This window comes from Sphaerodactylus townsendi, linkage group LG03 (assembly GCF_021028975.2).
Source record: "Sphaerodactylus townsendi isolate TG3544 linkage group LG03, MPM_Stown_v2.3, whole genome shotgun sequence".
NCBI lineage: Eukaryota > Metazoa > Chordata > Lepidosauria > Squamata > Sphaerodactylidae > Sphaerodactylus > Sphaerodactylus townsendi.
Window position 1 is genome coordinate 158,765,656 of NC_059427.1, and position 20,932 is coordinate 158,786,587.

At 51.1% G+C, this 20,932-nt stretch overlaps 1 protein-coding gene and 1 non-coding gene across 3 annotated transcripts in view; both read right to left on the bottom strand.

Annotated features, from left to right (window-relative positions):
* The window catches only part of LOC125428176 (phospholipid phosphatase 3-like), an 83,793-nt gene that overhangs the window by 18,332 nt on the left and 44,529 nt on the right, over positions 1–20,932 (bottom strand). For both annotated transcript variants that reach the window (XM_048487902.1, XM_048487900.1), the window contains exons 2-3: positions 7,114–7,271; positions 2,516–2,796 (exon numbers count right to left, since the gene is read on the bottom strand). In XM_048487902.1, the coding sequence (XP_048343859.1) occupies positions 2,516–2,796; positions 7,114–7,271 (439 nt within the window). The remainder of the gene's footprint in view (positions 1–2,515; positions 2,797–7,113; positions 7,272–20,932) is intronic.
* Positions 15,275–15,380, bottom strand: LOC125430377. Its single transcript, XR_007244159.1, has one exon. It is a non-coding gene; the product is annotated as a U6 spliceosomal RNA (small nuclear RNA).

Sequence of the window (20,932 nt, forward strand, 5' to 3'; positions counted from 1 at the left end):
AAGAAGAAGAAGAAGAAGAAGAAGCAGAAGCAGAAGCAGAAGGAGAAGGAGAAGGGAAAGGGAAAGGGAAAGGGGAAGGGGAAGGGGAAGGGGAAGGGGAAGGGGAAGGGGAAGGGGAAGGGGAAGGGGAAGGGGAAGGGGAAGGAGAAGGAGAAGGAGAAGAAGAAGAAGAGGAGGAGGAGGAGGAGGAGGAGGAGTTTGGATGTATATCCCCCCTTTCTCTCCTGCCGGAGACTCAAAGGGGCTTACAATCTCCTTGCCCTTCCCCCTCACAACAAACACCCTGTGAGCTAGGTGGGGCTGAGAGAGCTCCGAGAAGCTGTGACTAGCCCAAGGTCACCCAGCTGGCATGTGTGGGAGTGTACAGGCTAACCTGAATTCCCCAGAAGCCAGTTCATGCAGCCAGTTTAAGACACTGTTTTATCTTTGTGAACTGCCCTGGCCAGCGCTGAATGGAAAAGCAGCACAGGCATTGTCTCACCAGTAGAAATGCTCACTAGTAGCGCTACCAGTACTAGTACCACTAATACAAATACCTACTACTAGCATAAGTACTTACTACTTAGTAGTATTAGTTCCCTCATTGCTCCCAAAAGGAAGAAGAATTGATAATAATAATTCATACATCCTCTTTTTTCTGGCTCTGAGTTGTCGTTAACAAGCCACAAAGGCACGATGTTCTTGCACACTCTCTTTCTTTCTTTTGGATGGTTGGTCCACTTGTAGCCCACTTGTCGCTGCATGCCCAGGGACCCCAGCATGTGATGTGACCCTTGTTAACCCACGCGACGACCGATGCGGCATGGAATCATTTTTCGTTTGTATCCCCATATTGTATGGGTTGGTGGACACTCTTAGTCTCGTTTCTCAGCTGAGACCTCTCTGGCTTGGGAGCCCCTGCTAGTAGTATACCTCCAGCATAGCTCTCAATGTCATCAAAGCACACTAGGGCAGCACTTGAAACATCTTCGAATTGACAAAATTAACATCTGTCACATTCAGAAGGCAGCCCTGCTGGGATCCGCACAAATATTACACCGATACACTGTGGTAGGATTCAAATAATTTAACAACCGGTTCCGAAAGGATTCAGCGGTGAGATTCTTTGAACTAGACAAAAAATTAGCTACCGGTTCTACCAAATAGGTGCGAATAGGCTGAATCCGACCACTGCCGATACATTACAACTTCCTAGGCCTCTGGGTGAGGCTCGAATTGTAATGAAGGCCAACAACCAGCTAAAGAACTGGCAGCTGTGAAATCTACCATAATAATAATAATAACAGGTGCAAAGAAGCTGATGAAACTTCAAACTGACAAAATTAACATCTGTCAAATTCAGCAGGCGGCACTGCTGGGATCCGCACCGGACATACTACGATACATTACAACTTCCTAGGCCTCTGGGTGAGGTTCGAATTGTAATGAAGGCCAACAACCAGCTAAAGAACTGGCAGCTGTGAAATCTACCATAATAGTAATAATAACAGGTGCAAAGAAGCTGATGAAACTTCAAACTGACAAAATTAACATCTGTCAAATTCAGCAGGCGGCACTGCTGGGATCCGCACGAATACTACGCCGATACATTACAACTTCCTAGGCCTCTGGGTGAGGTTCGAATTGTAATGAAGGCCAACAACCAGCTAAAGAACTGGCAGCTGTGAAATCTACCATAATAGTAATAATAACAGGTGTAAAGAAGCTGATGAAACTTCAAACTGACAAAATTAACATCTGTCAAATTCAGCAGGCAGCCCTGCTGGGATCCGCACAAATACTACGCCGATACGTTACAACTTCCTAGGCCTCTGGGTGAGGCTCCAATCGTAATGAAGGCCAAAAACCAGCTAAAGAACTGGCAGCTGTGAAATCTACCGTAGTAGTAGTAGTAGTAGTAGTAGTAGTAGTAGTAGTAGTAGTAGTAGTAGTAGTACTGATCCCAGTGGTGATAGGCGCACTGGATATTGTCCCAAAATCCTGGGGACAGTACTTGCAACAACTTAACATCAATAAAACCACTGTCTACCAAATGCAGAAAGCTGCTGTATTCAGCTCTGTAAACATTTTACGCCGATACATCACGTCTTCCTAAGTTCCAGGGTGGAACTCAAAGTGGAAAGAAGGTCAACACCAACCAGTGATCCGGCGGTTGCGATTTTGTCAATAATAATAATAACACAAAAAAATTTATCCTGACCAGCACAGAATTTGTGGCAAGGGCCGTCACACCAATGTAGGCTAAATTAAAAAGCCCCATAAACTTCCTATATCCGTGGTGGCGAACCTTTGGCACTCCAGATGTTATGGACTACAATTCCCATCAGCCCCTGCCACCATGGCCAATTCGCCATGCTGGCAGGGGCTGATGGGAATTGTAGTCCATGACATCTGGAGTGCCAAAGGTTCGCCACCACTGTTCTATACATTTGATCTCTAGGATGCTTTTTGTTTACGTGCTTTGACCAGGAAGTACTCCCTCCGTTCAACTGGGGCCAGTGTTTCCAGTCCGTACCTCGCCTCCTTCTCGGCAGACGGGCTGCCAGTGCAGTGGTAGTCTTCTATGTATCCTGCAGAGCAGTTAAGGTGAGTGAAGTTGGGCCGGCACGCAGCCAGGAAATGCGGGCGGAGGCGACCCACAGACATCTTGGCCATGTTAGTGAGCGACTGGCCCACCGTGCAGCCAAAGAGGAAGGCCCCAATCTCCTTGTACAGTGCAACCACATAAGGATTGCGGACGATGGAGTGCGAACTGTGGGGGAAGTAGTGCACATGGTAGCTTTCACCGAGGGTGACCTATGGTGGGAGAAAGAACAGAGGAGGCAGATTATAATGATCCTTCCTTGACCGTTGTTTATTTTTTGCTGTCAAGTCTCAGCAGCTCCAAAGAGTTTTCAAGTCGTGGTAACTTCCTAGAGTTCTCAAGGCAGGAGTTTTCAAAGGCAGTTTTCTTCTTCTTGTGTCTGTGTAGTGATCCTGGACTTCCTCAGTGGCCTCCCATCCAAGTACTAACCATTTTTGACTGGCCTGCCATACAAGGCCTTCTGACAACTAGTGAGAACTAAGGAAGGCATTACCGAATCTAACCAGTACACACAGCAAGTTCTCTGTATATGGACCAGCCATGGAGAAGAAACTTTGTTCTTAGTGCAAGATGGATTTAAGTTAAGGTGACCAGCCATCCCGCTTTTGGCGGGACAGTCACGCTTTTGGGCAATGTGTCCCGCAGGGTTTTTAAATTCTCCAGATTAGGCAGTGCAGCAGCACGCACGCAGCCGCAGGAGCGCGCTGCAGAGGTGTACCTAGGCAAACTGGAGCCCTGAGCAAAACCTGGGTTTGATGCCCCCCCATGAGCGGCCACCCTCCCCACCATGACCAAACAATGATTTTTTCCACCAGGTCGTTTCAAAGTCACGATCACATTATAGAACATGCCCCAACTCACAAATCTGAACACAGCAATGGGCCATGCCACACAGCAGAAATAATTTTTGGAAAATGTTTTCAAATTGTTTTATTACTGTTATGAAAACATTTTATGGTATTGTATCCAGTCCCCCCAATTGGAGGAAACAGCATCACTTGCAATGTTATTTAAACTGGGGACCCCAGATTCTCCCTTTAAGGTGGATTTAAAAGGAGAATCTGGGCTCCCTAGTTTAAACAAGTGATGCTGGAATCCACCCCCAAACAGCATCACTTTCAATGGTGTTTAAACTAGGGAGCCCAGATTCTCCTTTTAAATCGACCTTAAAGGGAGAATCTGGGGTCCCCAGTTTAAACAACATTGAAAGTGATGCTATTTTGGGGTGGATTCCCCCCCCCACCCTGAAACAGCATCACTTTCAATGTTAAAACTGGGGACCTCAGATTCTCCCTTTAAATCCATGCCGAAGGGGGTGGATTTAACAACAACAACAACCTTTATTAGGCATTGAGAAAATAAAAGAAAGAAAAAAAACAAGCATTGGCAGGAAGGGAGTGGATTTAAAAAGAGAATCTGGGGAAATTTAGGGGGTGCCTGTTGTCAGGGGTGCAATTATTAAGATAGCAGCACCAAAATTTCAGAGTATCTTTGTGAGACCCTACTAATGATGCCACCCAGGTTTGGTGAAGTTTGGTTCAGGGGGTCCAAAGTTATGGACCCTCAAAGGTGTAGCCCCCATCTCCTATTAGCTCCCATTGGAAACAATGGGGGGTGGGGGCACTCCCTTTGGGAGTTCATAACGTTGGACTCCCTAAACGAAACCTCACCAAACCTGGGTCATGTCATCAGGAGAGTTTCCCAAACAATCCCTGAAATTTTGGTGCTGCTAGCTTAAAATCTGCTCCCCCTGCAGGCCAAAAACCAAAAAACTCTGAAAATACAAAATCCTTCACAAATGAACCTGCAATTTTGTCGCCCACCACAAGGTGGCGCCCTGGGCAGCTGCCCACTTTGCCCAATGGGAGGAACGCCTCTGGCACACTGCCTTTTGCGGCGCTCCCTGGTTTCCCGCCCGCAGGAGCACACTGCCTTTTGCGGCGCTCCCCCGTCGGGAAACAGGGAAGCGCCCCAGAAGGCAGTGCGGCACTGCAGGAGGCACACGCGGCCGCAGGAGCGTATTGCCTTTTGCGGCGCTCCCCGTTTTCCCGCCCTGTGACAGGGCGTGAAACCGGGGAGCACTGCAAAAGGCAGCGCACTCCTGTGGCCGCGTGCGCCTCCTGCGCTGCCGCACTGCCTTCTGGGGCGCTTCCCTGTTTCCCGACGGGGGAGCGCCGCAAAGGGCAGTGTGCTCCTGCGGCTGCGTGCGCACACGCGTGCGCCCCGCATTACAAAAGTTAAAATCTGGTCACCTTAATTTAAGTTTATCAAGAGGCAGTGCAATGAAGGGATTCAAGTGGGACAAAACAAAACACAGCACCTGCTAGAAGAAGAAGAGTTTCGATTTATGCCCCCCCCTTTCTCTCCTGCAAGGAGACTCGAGGTGACCTACAAACTCCTTTCCCTTCCCCCACAACAAACATCCTGTGACGTAGGTGGGGCTCAGAGAGCTCTGAAGAACTGTGATTAGCCCAAGGTAACCCAGCTGGCATGTGTTGGGAGTGCACAAGCTAATCTGGTTCACCAGATAAGCCCCACACAGATAATCTGGTTCACCAGATAAGCCTCAAGTGGCAGAGCGGGAATCAAAACCGGTCCTCCAGGTTAGAGCGGACTTGCTCGTAACCACGACACCATGCTGGCTCTCAAGAGATGTTACTGGGGTCGGATTCTGATACTAAAGGGCAGGGAGCAGAGTGGTTAAAGTGGGCCACGCTAGCTTGTCAGGGCCCATCCGCTTCGTACTACTTTCTCCTCCCTGCATACAAAGAAAGAAATTCATGTCAGTTAACACTGAACAAAGTAACGGGCTGGATCCAGTAAGCAGTCAGTGGATGCAGCCTACAGTCACGGATCTTTTCGATTTTACCATCCCCCACAGTGCTTTCCAACCTCAGGGATGTTGGATGCAGGGTAGCCAACAGTCACTGGCGTTAGGGCAGTGGTGGCGAACCTTTGGCGCTCCAGGTGTTATGGACTACAATTCCCATCAGCCCTTGCCAGAATAGCCAATCAGCCATGCTGGCAGGGGCTGATGGGAATTGTAGTCCATAACACCTGGAGTGCCAAAGGTTCGTCACCACGGCGTTAGGGAGCCAGCCGTGGGTTAGGGAAAGGGTCAAAACTAACCCTTCTCGGTGCATGAGAAAAGAGAGGGTGATTCCCATCCTTCCTCCAGCAGACTTCCAACTTGCAGGTTTTTTTAGTCCACATTGGCCCCCATGAATTGGGGAGAAAACTTTTCCAGGGTCTGGACAGAACTGCTGTAGAGCGAGGAGTGCAAGGAAATTTGTATTTTATTTTTCATTTTTAGTATTTATAAATATATAGCACTAGAGAAAAAGAAGAAGAGGAGGAGGAGGAGTTTGGATTTATATCCCCTGTAAGGAGACTCAAAGTGGCTTACAATCTCCTTTTCCTTCCCACCCCCACCCCCACCCCCAACAAATACCCTGCGAGGTGGGTGGGGCTGAGAGAGCGCAGAAGAACTGTGACTAGCATAAGGTCACCCAGCTGGCGTTTGTTGGAGTGCACAAGCTAATCTAGTTCACCGGATAAGCCTCCACAGCTCAAGTGGCAGAGCAGGGAATCAAACTCGGATCTCCAGATTAAAGCGCACCTGCTCTGAACCACTATGCCACGCTGGCTCTGAGCAACAGGTGGTGTCTCTTGTTTGATACTGTGCAGAGGGAAATCTAGACTTTGGCTCCAGTGTAGGTGGCCAACTCTGGGTTGGGAAATTCCTGGGTATTTGGAGGTGGAGCCTGGGGAGGGCAAAGTTCAGGGAGGAGAGATACCTCAGTGGACGTAACAGGACAGAGCCCACCCTCCAAAGCAGCCATTTTCTCCAGGGAAGCTGGTCTGCATCATCTGGAGATCAGTTGTAATTCCAAGAGAGCTCCACGTCTCATCTGAAGGCTGACAACTCTACTCCTGGTCCTAAGTCTGACAGGTGCAACAATCAAGGTGTGTGTAGGGGGGGTTGGGGGGCATAGATTTAATGGAGCTGTGTGCTGGGAGCGTGGCAAGCACACTTTCTCTCTCAGAATGTTAACCCAAAGATTGTTTAGCTCAGGGGTCTGCAACCTGCGGCTCTCCAGATGTTCATGGACTACAATTTCCACCAGCCCCTGCCAGAGTGGCCAATTGGGAATTGTAGTCCATGAACATCTGGAGAGCCGCAGGTTGCAGACCTCTGGTTTAGCTGACCAAAGCAGGATGGCCTATACCCAGGGTCAGAGGCGTATCTAGGGAAAATGGAACCCAGGGGCAAAAATCTGAAAAAAACCCCGCAAGGCACCCAGGTCTACCGTTCAGCGCCAGTGCCGGCATCCAGGTCTACCGCCCAGAGCCTGCAAAGTGCCCAAATCTACCACCTGGAGCTGGCAAGCGCAGCCCGGGCCCGGCGCCCCCCCACGTGATTAGCTGGCGTACATCTGGGGACATGTAATACCCCATATCCCTCTGGCAGATACACCCCTGCCTAGGGTAAAACTTCTAATGTCCCCCGGCCCCTATAAAGGACTCACCGCTAGAGAGGTGATGAGGATTCCCACTGAGATGAGCACAGAGTCGCTGATGGTCTCCGTGTGCAGCAGTGGGTAGCTAATGCTGCTGTCGTTGCAGAAGAAGCCATGGCGCACGGGGGAGACCAGGCCGACCTCGCAGAGGAAGAAGGGCATGGAGGCTGCAGCAAGAGGACAGGGAGAGAGAAAGAGAAGGGGCGTCAGGGGACACACGGGGGACAAAATGAAGAGCGCATCACTTGGGAGTCCTGCTCATGAAAAAAAAAGTCACCTAAGCAGATAAGCAAGTCCCCACATTCTGTCCCGTTCTCATGGGGCCGAGGGTGGAACACAACGGCTTCATTATTAATTTTTTTCACACTAGACTTGCTTCTGGCATTTAAAGCTGAAGACCAGAATACTAAGTAGAAAAAAGGAGCCGAAACCTTTCCAGCACTATTTCCACAGTCCCATAAACACGGCTTTTTTCTTCCGAGAAAGCTGGGCCGTTCAGGATTCTGATCTCTGCTTCCAGGTACCAAATTTGGTACCGGTGCAGTCCGGTACCCACACAGCAACATTCAGTGCTACTAGAGAGTGGGATTTTGGGACCTCAGCGCCTTCTGGGACGAAGCAATGCACTTCCTTGCCCGGTCCAGCTATTTCCAGGTCGCTTGGGGAAGACTACCCATCGCTGGCCTCCACAACAAGAGAGCATCAGCACATGCTCAAATTACCATGCAACTTCCTCATTCATTCATTCATTCATTCATTCATTCATTCATTCATTCATTCATTCATTCATTCATTCATTCATTCATTCATTCATTCATTCATTCATTCATTCATGCATTCATGCATGCATTCAATTTAGATTTGTTAATCGCCCCTTCCATCTCTGGCTCAGAGCGATGTACAGTCAAAGCGCAATACATAAAATGCTGTTTCGACAAGAACCTATGATTTAAAACAAAACAGTACCCAAATAATAGATAAAATAACCTGCACAGTCCATAAAAATCAGAATTTAAAAACCGAATTACACTAAAAGCTTCAAATCCAAGCAGAGAAATAAACCTACTGATGGACTAAAGAAACAAATAGCCCCAGGGGAGACTGGTAGTCAAAGATCGGCCTCAACGAAATGCCTGGTGGAACGGCTCCTGGGCCTGCGGAATTCCCATAGGGCCCTGACCTCCTCTGGGAGACGGTTCCACCAGCCTTTCCAAGGCTGGAAAGGCCCTGAGGCCAAACAGACTTCCTGTGGGCCAGGGGTAATTAGGAGTCCCTTGGCTCCTGATCTTCATGTCCGCTGGGAGTTATAACAAAGAGGCGGTCACGCAAATATCCTAGGCCCAGACCGTAAAGGGCTGTAAATGTCAGCGTTAAAACCTTGAATCCAATCCAGCTCTCAACTGGCAACCGTTTGCAGTTCACTGGGGCTACTTCCGACTCAACTCTCTTTCTGCTTTTTGGCACGAATATTTCACCAGCAGCTGTGCAATAGCACCGGCTACGGCAGGGGTCCCTAACCATTTTGAGCTGGTGGGCACCTTTGGAATTCTGACACAGTGTGGTGGGCGCAGCCACAAAAGGGCATCTAGGGCCCCTTCCGCACATGCAGAATAATGCATTTTCAAACCACTTTCACAACTGTTTGCAAGTGGATTTTGCTATTCCGCACAGCTTCAGAGAGCATTGAAAGCAGTTTGAAAGTGCATTATTCTGCATGTGCGGAATGAGCCTAGGATGCCTGGGCAACGGAGCGTTAGGCTTAATCTAAATGCTCATTCTCCCCAGTTTCACCGAAGGGGCCTCTTCTCTCATCTCCGTGGAGGAGGAAAAACTGCAGAAAAGGGCTTCCAATACATAAATATCAGGGCCTTGGAGGAGTTTGGCCATCTCTGTGACCCAGTTAGGGGCACTCTAACCCAGTCCCGGATACATGAGCAGCCAAGCGCAGGAGCTGCTAAGGCGAAGAATGCCAGGAGCTCAGACAATCAGGGTTTCTATGCCAACCATCTAAGCCTGGCGGGGACAGCTGGGTTGGGCACACACGTCCCGTGGGCTTGGCAGCCACCCCCCCCCCTTGGGCTTTTTGTTTTTATTTTTTTTCAAGAAGGCTCTGGTTTTCCACTGGAATGCAGCCACCCTGCCGTTTTCAGAAGCAGAGCGGCCCCCATTTATGCAAGCCACCCTCCGCGGCACTCAAGGAACCGCCGGTGTGGGGATAAGAGTGCCGGCCTACGGCTGGGAGGCCCAGGTTCGAATCTCCACTCTGCCATGAACGATAGCTGGGGGAACTCGGGCCAGTCGCATGCTCTCGGCCTGACCTTCCTCATGGGGCTGTGGGGAGAATAAAAAACGGCAGAGAGGACAACAGTGTCAGGCCCTTTGCCTCCCCACTGGGAAGAAAGGTGATAAGTAAAACAAACAAACAAGTAAATGCAGCCAAAGACAAACCGGTGTCAAATTCACCATGGAAACCAGAGAAGCGGGAACGGAACCCGGTTCTTGGTGGCCTCCACTCCAGACTGCCCGCACCGAAGCAGCCCAAATAACTCATGGGGTTTCAGGAGGGGGGGATGAGGTTGGTCAGCAAGGGGGTGGTTAGGAGGGCAGGATTCGTTTGCTTGGGAATGAGAACAAACCATTTGCTGGGGGGGGGGTGTCACACAATTAGACAGACCCTTTAGAGCAGACAAATGGGAAGCATCCCTCAAAGTCCCACCCGAGCACCGGACCTTCCCTTTGGTATCAATGTTAAAATGCCCGAAAGTGGTCTTTACCCCCGCCCCTCAACCCAGATGGGTTTTCTTTCCTGGCATGCAACCAACTTTCCAATCCCCACCCTCCTCAGCATCATCACTGCCACCCACCGCCCCTTATATGGCCCCCTAGGCCTCCCCTGCATGCCAAGGCTATTCTCTGACACGGGTGCGATGGCTATTAATACACACGCTCTGGTCTGCATGGAAACTCGACCACGGCCTTTCTTGGCAGACTTCCCAGAACGGAGGGCTCAAGTGCCGTGGTCAAAGGCCCACAGTGGGGAGGGGGGCCCCTGCCAGGTGCAGGTGCCAGGGCTGCTCGCTTCTCCCACTTTTCCCTTGGCACCGCCACCTGCCGATCCGGAATTGCCTTCCCTCGGTTGGGCTTGGTATGCCGTTCTGGACACGCCACCCTGCAAGCCCTGGAGCGGCCTCGGCCAAGTTCCCACTTCCCTCGTGCAGCTGCAGGTTCCAGTTCCGCCCAAAGGGCTGCTTCACATGCCCTCCGCTGGCACTGCCCTGCACGGCTCCCAGTCTGGGGAAGCAAGCAGCGGCCTGCCCTGCCCCCTCTCCTGGCAACACCCAAGAGAGCGAGATGCGGCCGGTGGTGCCTCCCCGGTCCCGGCAGATTCCAAGAGCAGGCTAGAACTGGGGATGGGGGGGTCAATCCCACAATGCTGGGCAGGGCCTGCTGCCAAGGGTTCATAAGAACATAAGAACTAGCCTGCTGGATCAGACCAGAGTCCATCTAGCCCAAACCCTTTTTAAAGCTATCCAGGTGAGTGGCCATCACCACCTCCTGTGGCAGCATATTCCAAACACCAATCACACGTTGCGTGAAGAAGTGTTTCCTTTTATTAGTCCTAATTCTTCCCCCCAGCATTTTCAGTGGATGCCCCCTGGTTATCTTCTGTATGCTTAGAATCACAGAATCATAGAGTTGGAAGAGACCCCAAGGGTCCAACCCCCGGCTGTGAAGGAACACACAATCAAAGCACTCCTGACAGATGGCCGTCAAGCCTCTGTTTAAAAACCTCCAAAGGAGGAGACTCCACCACACCCCGAGGAAGTGCATTCCACTGTCCAACAGCCCTGACTGTCAGGACGTTCAGGTCAATTCTGCCCTTTGGGCGGAATTGGAACTGCTCTCAATTCTTCTGGGCCACTGATGAACCAGCCGTAGCCCTTGAGGAGAGGGGTGGAGGCTCTCTCAAAATGGAGTCTAGGAAGAGGAAGAAGAAGAAGAAGAAGAAGAAGAAGAAGAAGAAGAGGAGGAGGAGGAGGAGGAGGAGGAGGAGGAGGAGTTTGGATTTATATCCCCCCTTTCTCTCCTGCAGGAGACTCAAAGGGGCTTACAATCTCCTTGCGCTTCTCCCCCGCACAACAAACACCCTGTGAGGTAGGTGGGGCTGAGAGAGCTCCAAGAAGCTGTGACTAGCCCAAGGTCACCCAGCTGGCGTGTGTGGGAGTGTACAGGCTAATCTGAATTCCCCAGATAAGCCTCCACAGCTCAGGTGGCAGAGCAGGGAATCAAACCCGGTTCCTCCAGATTAGATACACGAGCTCTTAACCTCCTACGCCACTGCTGCTCCTCTCTTGTTCCTTGACATTTCAACTAAGCTGAAGGGATTCAGGCAAATAATTCCGAGGTGCACCATCTGAATTGCAAAACTCAAAAAAGGAAAGAAGATGGAAGCACAGCGCATGTGCTGAGGAAGTACAAAATCAAGAGTGGAGAAGGCAGCGAAGGGGTGCAGCCCGAATGTACGCGCAGAGTCTCTATCAAAGAATTGGGCTCAAACAAAAAGATTCCATACATTCACAATTTGATATGACGAGGGAGCTGTCAAATTTAGACACGGGAAAACAGCCTTTTACCATTCTCGTTTGCAGATTTTAGTTCACATATTATTCAGCTTTAGACTCTGGAGAGCCGCTGGCTGCCGGAGCAGGCAATCCTGATCTTTTGGGGGGGAGGGGGAAAGAGGGAGGGAGGGAGGGAGGAGGGGGGGGGAGAGAGAAGTGTTCTCATGTAAAGGCGCAAAACCCACCTGAATTGTTTTTATGGGCTCAAATCACTTCCTGAATGAGCAAAGGGCGCTCACACGAATGGAAAAAAGGAAAACGGGTTGACTTATAATGATTGCAACTCATTATAAATATGCTGTGTGGAAGTCACCTTACTGTGACAAGATGTGATAAAAGTTCCAAGTGCCACTCTAAGCCGATCTACTCAGAATCCTATTCAGGGGCCTCCAATAAGACTCCCCTTGAGACTATTAAAACCTGGGACTATAATAACATTCGTGAATGGGTAACCAATAAGGAAGCATACCAGGACATTCAGATTGCTCAAAATTCAAAGTTTTCCAGGTGACATTCTGGCCAGGAGACATGTACTTCAAATAAATACTTCAAATGTTAAAATTAAGGGTAATCTAATTGAAAGAAGCAAGCCTTGATTGGCATAGACAACAGTACAACAATAATAAAAAATGGATTAAAAAGCATATACAATACAGGAAATAAATGTTAGGTCGAAGGAAATCTACTGGCGTTTGGTAATTTCCAGGAGAAAGTCCGCCACTATCATACAGAGAGAAGGATCAGGATTGTCCAACAAGTAGTGTAATCTAATTAAATTGGGGAGATGGGGTAAATGTAAAGGAGTAAGATTCACATACTTGGATCTGATTTCCTTGAATCTGAGACAGTGTAGTAATTGGTGGGCCAGAGATTCAACTGAGCCGTCGTTACATGGGCACAATCTTTTAGCCTTTTCTTGCTTATTAAATCTGCCATGCAACAAGGCAGAAGGCATAACATTATGGCTCTCCAATGGGACTCTATTCCCAGGACTTCTCTGCCACATAGCCAATCCAAATGGAGTTTACCCTTTTAGACTCACTCGGCCTGCCAACCTCCAGGTGAGGCCTGGAAAGTACCAGTAACTCGGATTCAAGTCAAGAGGGATAGACAGCTTAACAGTTTATGATACCCTTATCAAATTACTACTTTATGCTGAACTTCTACTGAAAAAGATTGGTTCTTTGGAAAACATGGAATACACACGGAGTCTGTTTTAGATGCTCAGATTGAGAGAAATGAGAAGTCTATCTATTTGGATGACCTCCAAGACTTGTGCCTGATTGCAATTTTGTTATGGACAATTGAGTTGTTTTTGTTTTCATGGTCCAAGAACGACCCATTGGATACTCACCGTGAAGGGGTCTTCTCCTGGGTGGTTGTAGGCCATCTTGTTTGGGTTGTTCTCTACCGTCAATCAAGGAGGCAGGAAATCTACTTTGGTCACTTCCTGTAGGCGGGTCATAGCCGTCTTGCCCCAGTATCTGACTAGCCGAGGATCAGACTCACCAAAATGAGACAAGAACAATGGAACCACAACCAAACACACAATAACATGCTGAAAAAACAAACCTAACCTAATAACTCTGGAAGGGACCAAAGCTCAAAGGAATTCTCACAGGCTCTGAAACTCTATCTTGGAATGTTAACCTTGCAATTTTATGTATGAAACACATTACCGGAGAAGAACGAGAACAGGGAGGGCCAAGATGGCCTACAACCACCCAGGAGAAGACCCCTTCATGGTGAGTATCCAATGGGTCGTTCTCCTGGATGGTGTAGGCCATCTTGTTTGGGTACTCCCCAAGCAGTGACCTGTAGGGTGGGTTCTGTTAATCTCCGATAATGTACTCCAGGATTCTCCTTCCAAAGGAGGCCTGAACAGCATCCAGAGAGGTCAACCTATAGTGCCTCACAAAAGAAGAGGGGGAGGCCGCAGTGGCCACCCTACATATCTGTTCTAGGGACACGTGCTTGACCAAGGCTGCGTTAGTGGCCGCACTCCGGCCGCACTCCACTGCGTTAGTGGCCGTAATGCCACTGGGTACCAGTAGACAGCTGGTCTTGTGTGCCTCAATGACACATGCCCTAATGCTGGAATTAACGGCCACAGAGGACATGACCTCACCTACCCTAGGGGGAACCATGTTAATACACAGGGACTCACATTCTCTGATATTTTCCTTGCATACGAGAGAGGCCCTCAGGGACCAACACACATCCAGGTGGTGCCATAAATGTTCCCTGGGATGGGTAGGGTTGGAGCAAAAGTTAGGGCAGAAATTTCACCTCCCTGTTGTTGGGTGGTTTGAACTTAAAAATATTTATTTTTAAGTTAATAAGGATAGTGGATTTAGGCTTCGTTGTCTCGTGATCCCACTGAGGTAAGATGGGATACCGCCACCTACCTGGGGATATGATGACGACAGAGAGCAAGGGTCATCTTGATGAAGCTCTCTACTGGCCTTCTCCCCATGGTTTTAGTGTGGTTCTGAGGATTATCAGAAACACCGCTCTTAATCCTTTCTCGCACAGTTCCATAGATTGGTTATCCCAGGGTCACCTGGTGACATCTTGTGGCATCTGGGTTCAGTTTGGACCGCATGGTTCTTTGAAAGAAGAGTTATTCAAACAACGGATCTGAGACGCTAGCAGTCAGCCTCATGTTGGTCCCACAATGGCCATTCACCACCAGGATTCACAGATCTTCCTGGAAAGCATTTGTTCGCTGGTGCAGCGGGAAGCTAATCACACCAGAGACTCTGTCACTAGATGTCATCCTAGATTACTCACAAGTTGGTCTCAAGCCCAGCCTTTATAGAGCCACCCTACAACGCCAGGTGGAGTTAAGACTGAAACTTTCCTCATGCTGTAATGCTAGTTAGTTAACTAACTGACTCAAGGAGAACTAACATTCCTTTTAGAATTGAGAATTAATTATTATTACTTCTAAAATCAGTTCTTTATTCTATAAATGAATGGCTGCCAAAGGTAACCCATTCTCTCTTGCCCCCCTTTGTGAAAGATTCCAGACAAAGTCTGAAATGTATTTCTTTAAGAGTGTGGCATATAAATATTTGGAAATAAATAACCTGTCAAACTCCAAGTTAAAAAAGTTTAGTGTACCAGAATTGTGATTTCACTGGGGACATCCCCCGCTTTCTCTTAAGGGCTGTGAAGAAGTGGGAGTATACCCTCTTCCCACTCTGGTCCAACAGCATGGACTCTATGGCCTCTGATTAAGGTGTGAGAAGAGGTATTGCCCACTTTAAGCCTGGGTCCTGTTTTTTTTCTGGGGTGAAGGCTGCTTCTTTGGTGAAGGGAGGAACCTGTCTTGTGGCAACACACGGAACTCTAAGGAGTAACTGGCAGCAACTGTGTTCGGGACCCACTGGGCGGCATGGGTTTCCGCCCCACTTTGCGCCTGCCAGCTCCGCTGTCCTTCCTCCCGGTGGCATGGGAGGATGAGGGAGAGGCCCTAATGGTTGACTTGGCGTAAACCTGGCTTCTGTAAACCTGGGTTTAACCTGACTCCGATGATCCGGCATGGTAATATGGAACGCTCACCACCTATGCGGTCATCCTTGTGCAGGGGCCATGCTAATCTTCTCTGTATCGTTCCAATTTTAGTATATGTGCTGCCGAAGCGAGCACTCCTCTCTTGTTATCTTTGTTTTCAACCAGGATCCTATCAAACTCCGGAATCCAAAAGAGGAAGCACACCCTCACGAATCAAAACTGAAACCACTGTCTTAGAATGGGTTCCGCCTGCCATGGCATAAAACTAAAGTAGGTGGCGCTACCATCAAGGACCCTGCCATTATATATGTGAAGTGGTCAAAAGGCATCTAGGGTGGCATTCACTAAGAAGGCATCTAGGGTGGCATTCACTAAGAAGGCGACAGCCATGAGTACCTTTTTGGTACCCTTTCTGAGGCCCTGGTCCTCAGGAGGAATGATGTTAGAAGGCTTTATGCCTAATAAAGGTTTACTGTACTGTACTGATGTTAGAAGGCGCTTTTGCCAGATGATAGTAGATCTAATCGGCTGTCGCGAGGAGGGGGGCGAGGGATCCTAGCTATAGCGGCGCCCTCATGGATCCTGTTAAGGCTGTAGTCCGCCTTGCTATCCAGGGGATCCCTTAGTTTTCCCCCTCTGTCCCTCCAGACCAGACCACCCGAGTGAAACGCAGCCACTGGCCCTTCGACGAGTGGGTCTTGATAAGACTGTTAAGGTGGTCAGGAGCCAGGTAGAGCTTCGGGGGTGGGGGGAAATACTGGGGGGAAACTTTTGTTTGCCGCAATTCCATCCCATTGTCTGTCGAACTTGCCTCAGGCAAAGGAAAAATAGGAGATCTCCTCCTCCACTAGGAAAACTGAGGAAGGGCCCCTAGGGCAACCCTTAATGGCTTTCGCTGCACTGGAGGAATTTGGGTCCTCAGCCACCTCAGAATCCTGGTCTTCTGGCTCTGAAAAGTTATCGGAGGCCAGATCCATCTCCCCCTCACTGAAATACTTCAGATGGAACCCCATAGGATATTACAAATGCTCCTAGTAGATGTCCCGTGGAAGCCCTCCAACTGGGGGGACCGGTCTCAAGGGACAGTGAAGAGAACATCAAGGACACCCCAGATAAGCATTCAAAGGTGTCCCTCAGAAGGGCCCATGAATGGCTGGCCTCAGCTATGAGGGCTCTTGTCCCGTCCTACTCAGTAGCCAGGGCAGTTATAGGCTGGATCCGTTGGGTCCTGGAAATGCCTCCACCTGCAGAATGCAAAGGAGTTCTGCCTTTATACTTTGGCTTGCCAACCTGCTGTCACGTAGGACAGGATTGCAGAATTCACGGATGTCCTTCCCCATTGCTAGGCCAATAAATTATAGCTTGCTGCCTGACTCAGGTTTTGCTAATGCCTAAGTGGGCTGACATTGTGGTTTTGTGCGTTAACTCTGACAGCTGCATTTAATACTTTCTAGCTTCCCAAACAGCAGCGCACCTTCTCCTCATAGACACTCTGTATCACTGCTCTGGAAACTATGGCTGCCTTCAGCCTAACAGACTGGCAGATTGATACTCAGTTAACTTCTGCACCCTCCTCTAGGGGTCCCTGTTCAGTCTCCACAGCACTGTCGGAGATTTGGGCCTAGTGTAAAGTGAAGCCTTCCTAATTTCCAGAGATTTCGTTCACAGATTTAGCTTGTGAAGCTACAGCATTCCCAATAGAATTGGGATCTAAATACCTCCATAGACTCCCCCGTCCAATTTCCATGGAAGTCCTTGTATGTTATTGGGGCTTCAGCCAATTTCACCTCAGGGTGGGCTACTGCTCCCTCTGACCTTAATTTTTCGGCCTAGTCACACTCCGATCTTCTGTACAAACTGGGGGTTTATCAGAGTCACTTCAGCCCGTCACAGGCTCCATAAATCTTACTGATTCCTTCCTGAGCCGTTGAGACCTGTAATACATGAGCTGCCCGACAGTTTGGGCCTCCTGCGTTTGAGCAACTGGCTTTGGGTCAGAATCAGCCCATTTGACAGTTTGGACCTTTTTGGTTGGGGACTGAGCGTGAGGTTTCTGAAACCTGCAACACTGATATCTGAAATGTCCTCCTGAACAGGAGAAACAGATTACCAATCCCTTCACGTGTTGTGAGGGGGTATGTCCCTGCCCTCTGAGTTATACACAGGAGCCAACCAGTCTCTATCCTAAATAAGGGGAACGGGGGATCTGGATTTAGAGCGAGGCCTTAGCCTGTAAGGAGGGAGGGCAGGGGATGGCTGCAGCTGCTTAGAGACCTCCTTCCTGGTGGAGGAACGCATTAAGACTTCCAGCTGGTGAGGGGAGAAAACGCTGCACTCTGAGGAAATGGCATCTGGCATGTTGCTTTCCCTCCCCCTCCTCTCTCCCTCTTGCCTGGAGAGTCCAGCTGGATTGGAGGCCTCTGCCGCCGAGGCGTCCATCGGCTCTTCATGGCTGCATCCGCAGCTCTTACGCCCAGACGCTCCCTGGCACCCTGTACAGGGGCTGGTCGAGCGTGCGCGCCGACCTGCGCGCCGAGAGGGCAATGGCAAAAAGGCCCACTGGCTAGCCCCACGGCTGCTCTGGGACCGCCGCTCTCATGCCCAGACGCTCCCTGGCACCCTGTACAGGGGCTGGTCGAGCGTGCACGCCGACCTGCGCGCCGAGAGGGCGATGTTGAAGAGGCCCGCTGGCTAGCCCCACGGCTGCCCTGGCACCGGCCGGTGCACACTTTCCTCTCAGCCACACGGCTGCGCGAGGGAGAGCGGGAGGCTCGACTGGCAGACCTGGTCACTGCCCTCTGTGTTCTCCGCTGCCGAGCGGCAGAATCCCTCCTTGTGAGGAGAAAATGGCGCCAACGCCATAGCCGCTGAAGGGAAGGCTTTTTTGGCGGGAAGAGGGAAACACAAGGAGGGCAGGGACCACAGACACAGAGTTACAAGGAAAAAAGACTACAAACTCTCACAGACACAGAAAGGAGTTTTTTGGGAACCAAAGGACATGAAGCCTATCAATAAGCAAAGAGCCTGCTGAATTTGCTGCACTCCCTGACGAGGCAGGAAGATACTGGGGCAAGACTGTAGGGATGCACTGCTGACCCAGCAGCACCGTAAGTAGAGCGCCGGCACACCGGCGCTCCTGCGGCCTTCTGGTCGCACCGCTCCCCCACCCCTCATCCCCCGATGAGTCACAGGTCATGAACTACCTGGCTCACAACCACCGGGTGTCCCGGACAAAGGGACAATGGCCTTGCCCCCAGGTGAGGATTAGGCCCAGATGCCGACGCTCCTCTCCGCACGTAGCAGCCAGGTGAGATCATGCATCACATGATGATCTCTCAATCCCCCGCTCTCCCGGAATTCCCCCCGTTCCGCCCTTCTACACGCCCCCGCTAGAATCATAATAAAAGGTGCCAGGAGCCAGCATACGGGAGAGTCGCTAGGAACACGGAAACCCGCGCTCCCGTTGCTGGCGCTCTCCACCAGATGAAATCACCGCGTCTCGTCTCGTTCTTACGCTGACCTCGCGGCACGACTACAAGCTGGTGCCGAAACCCGGGAATCCTCGAACCTCCACCCTGCTCACCGTCGCCTGGGAAAGGGCCGCGGTACCGAAGTCCGCTGGATCGGCGCATCCAGGGACCACCATTTCGGTATCGCCCGTCCGCTGGATCGGCGCATCCAGGGACTCGAGTCCTAGGACACTCTCTCATCCGACGGAACACCGGTGAGTATGGGAGCTTGCAAAAGCAGGGCTTATGACAAGCACGTTAACGAGCTAAAAGCGTTAGCGAAACGCGGCAGGGTCCCCGTAAAGAGAGGGGAGCTGCGCAAATTGGTCGAGGAGATTGAAGCTCAATGTCCATGGTACCCGGAGGGGGGGACATTGAATCTTAAGGATTGGGAAAACATCGGGCGCACTCTTCGCACAGAGCCTCGCGCGCCGGTGTCGCTGCTACTGACGTGGAGACAATGTTATGTCGCCATCAGCCTGCAGACCTATGGCTCCCTTGCTGTAGGCCGCCCTCCTTTCGATCTTTCAACTTCAATTTCACCCCCGGGATTTTCTCTATCCTCTAAATTGGATGCCTGTCCTCCTTCTGCCCCCAATGCTCCCCTGCCTCCTTCAAATTCTCCCGCGGCTCGGCCGCCCCCACCCCTTGCTCCGCCTTCATTTTCTGAAGCCATAGCACCTCCGTCGGCGCCACGTAATGGCGCGGGTTTCAAAACCCTCGCAGAGCGTATTAACCACGACCTGCGAAAAAAGGAAACCCTGACAGAAGACGATACCGATATTCTCGCTTTATGCCCCGTTCACTTCACGGATACCGAGGGGGAGGATGGTATTGTTCAGCGGGTTGTCGAGTACCGCCCGTTGAGCTATAATATCCTCACTGAGCTCCGCAAAGCGATGCGGGACGTAGGAGTCACCAGCCCCTATGTGAGAGGCATGCTAGAAGCAGTCGCAAGGAATCACCTAATGGTTCCGGATGACTGGAAGACCACCTTTCGCATGCTTTTGAGCCCTGCACAATTTGTGATCTGGGAAAGCGAGTTCCGCCAGCAGTGTATCGCTAGGGGAGCCGCCTCGGGCGGCGCCTACACCGCCGCGCAGCTTTACGGCTTCGATGCCTTCGCCAACCCCAACGATCAGATTGTCCTGCCAGAGGCCACCCTTATGGTCGCCTCTGAATGCGCCTACAAGGCGTTAATCGAGGTCCCTAATGCTGGCCAGCCAACCCAAAGTTTCTCCACCATCCGACAGAAACCCCAAGAGCCCTACGCCGATTTTGTGAACAGGCTCCAGGAGGCGCTTAAGAGGCAGGTAGATAGCGAGGAGGCCCAAAACGAGCTCCTCATGCGCCTCGCCAAAGAGAACGCCTCCACTGAGTGCCGTAGGGCAATCACGGGCCTAGGCAAAGATCCTGAACTGGCCGACATGCTTAAGGCTTGCGAGGACATCGGATCCTCCGCCCACCAAGCTAGCCTCCTTGCCGCAGCACTCTCCACCGCCAGGGGACAGCCCCAAGGTGATTGCTTTAATTGCGGCAGGTCAGGACACTTCCGAAGGGAGTGTAGGCAGCCCGGCGGGGGGGCCTACAACCCCGATGGAGGAGGGTCCTCCCTCAAGAGGCGAAGGCCCCCGGGCCGCCCAAAACCCGATGCCCCCTGTGCCAGAAAGGCTTCCACTGGAGAAGCGACTGCCCGTCGGGAAACTCGCGCCCGGGCATCTCCCCAGCCCAGGACCAAGGGGAAGAGTACTAGAGCAGGCCCAAACACCAAGACCCACACCCAAACCACCCCCCTCTCGTGGCATCTCGCTCATGTGCACCCAGCCCATCTCCTTTAAATTCCCCCACGAGGTCCTCGTCGCCCCAACCCAATATGGCGACCCCATCCCTATCGGGACCATTGGGCTGGTGCTGCCAAAGGCCTCCGCCGCTGAGCAGGAATTGTTCATCATCCCCGGAGTCATTGACTCCACGCACCAGGGACCCATCCATCTCCAAGTCTGGACAAACATCCCGCAGGAGTTGCCCAGCGGGACCAGCTGCGCGCAGCTGATCCTCCTGCCCCATGTGCTGCCCGCTGCCGATGCAATAAAGGCCACGAGCCCCGGCAGCCATCAGGGCGCATCCAATACTACCATTGCGGCGGTGGAAACACCCATCGGAAGCTCCCGCCCGTAT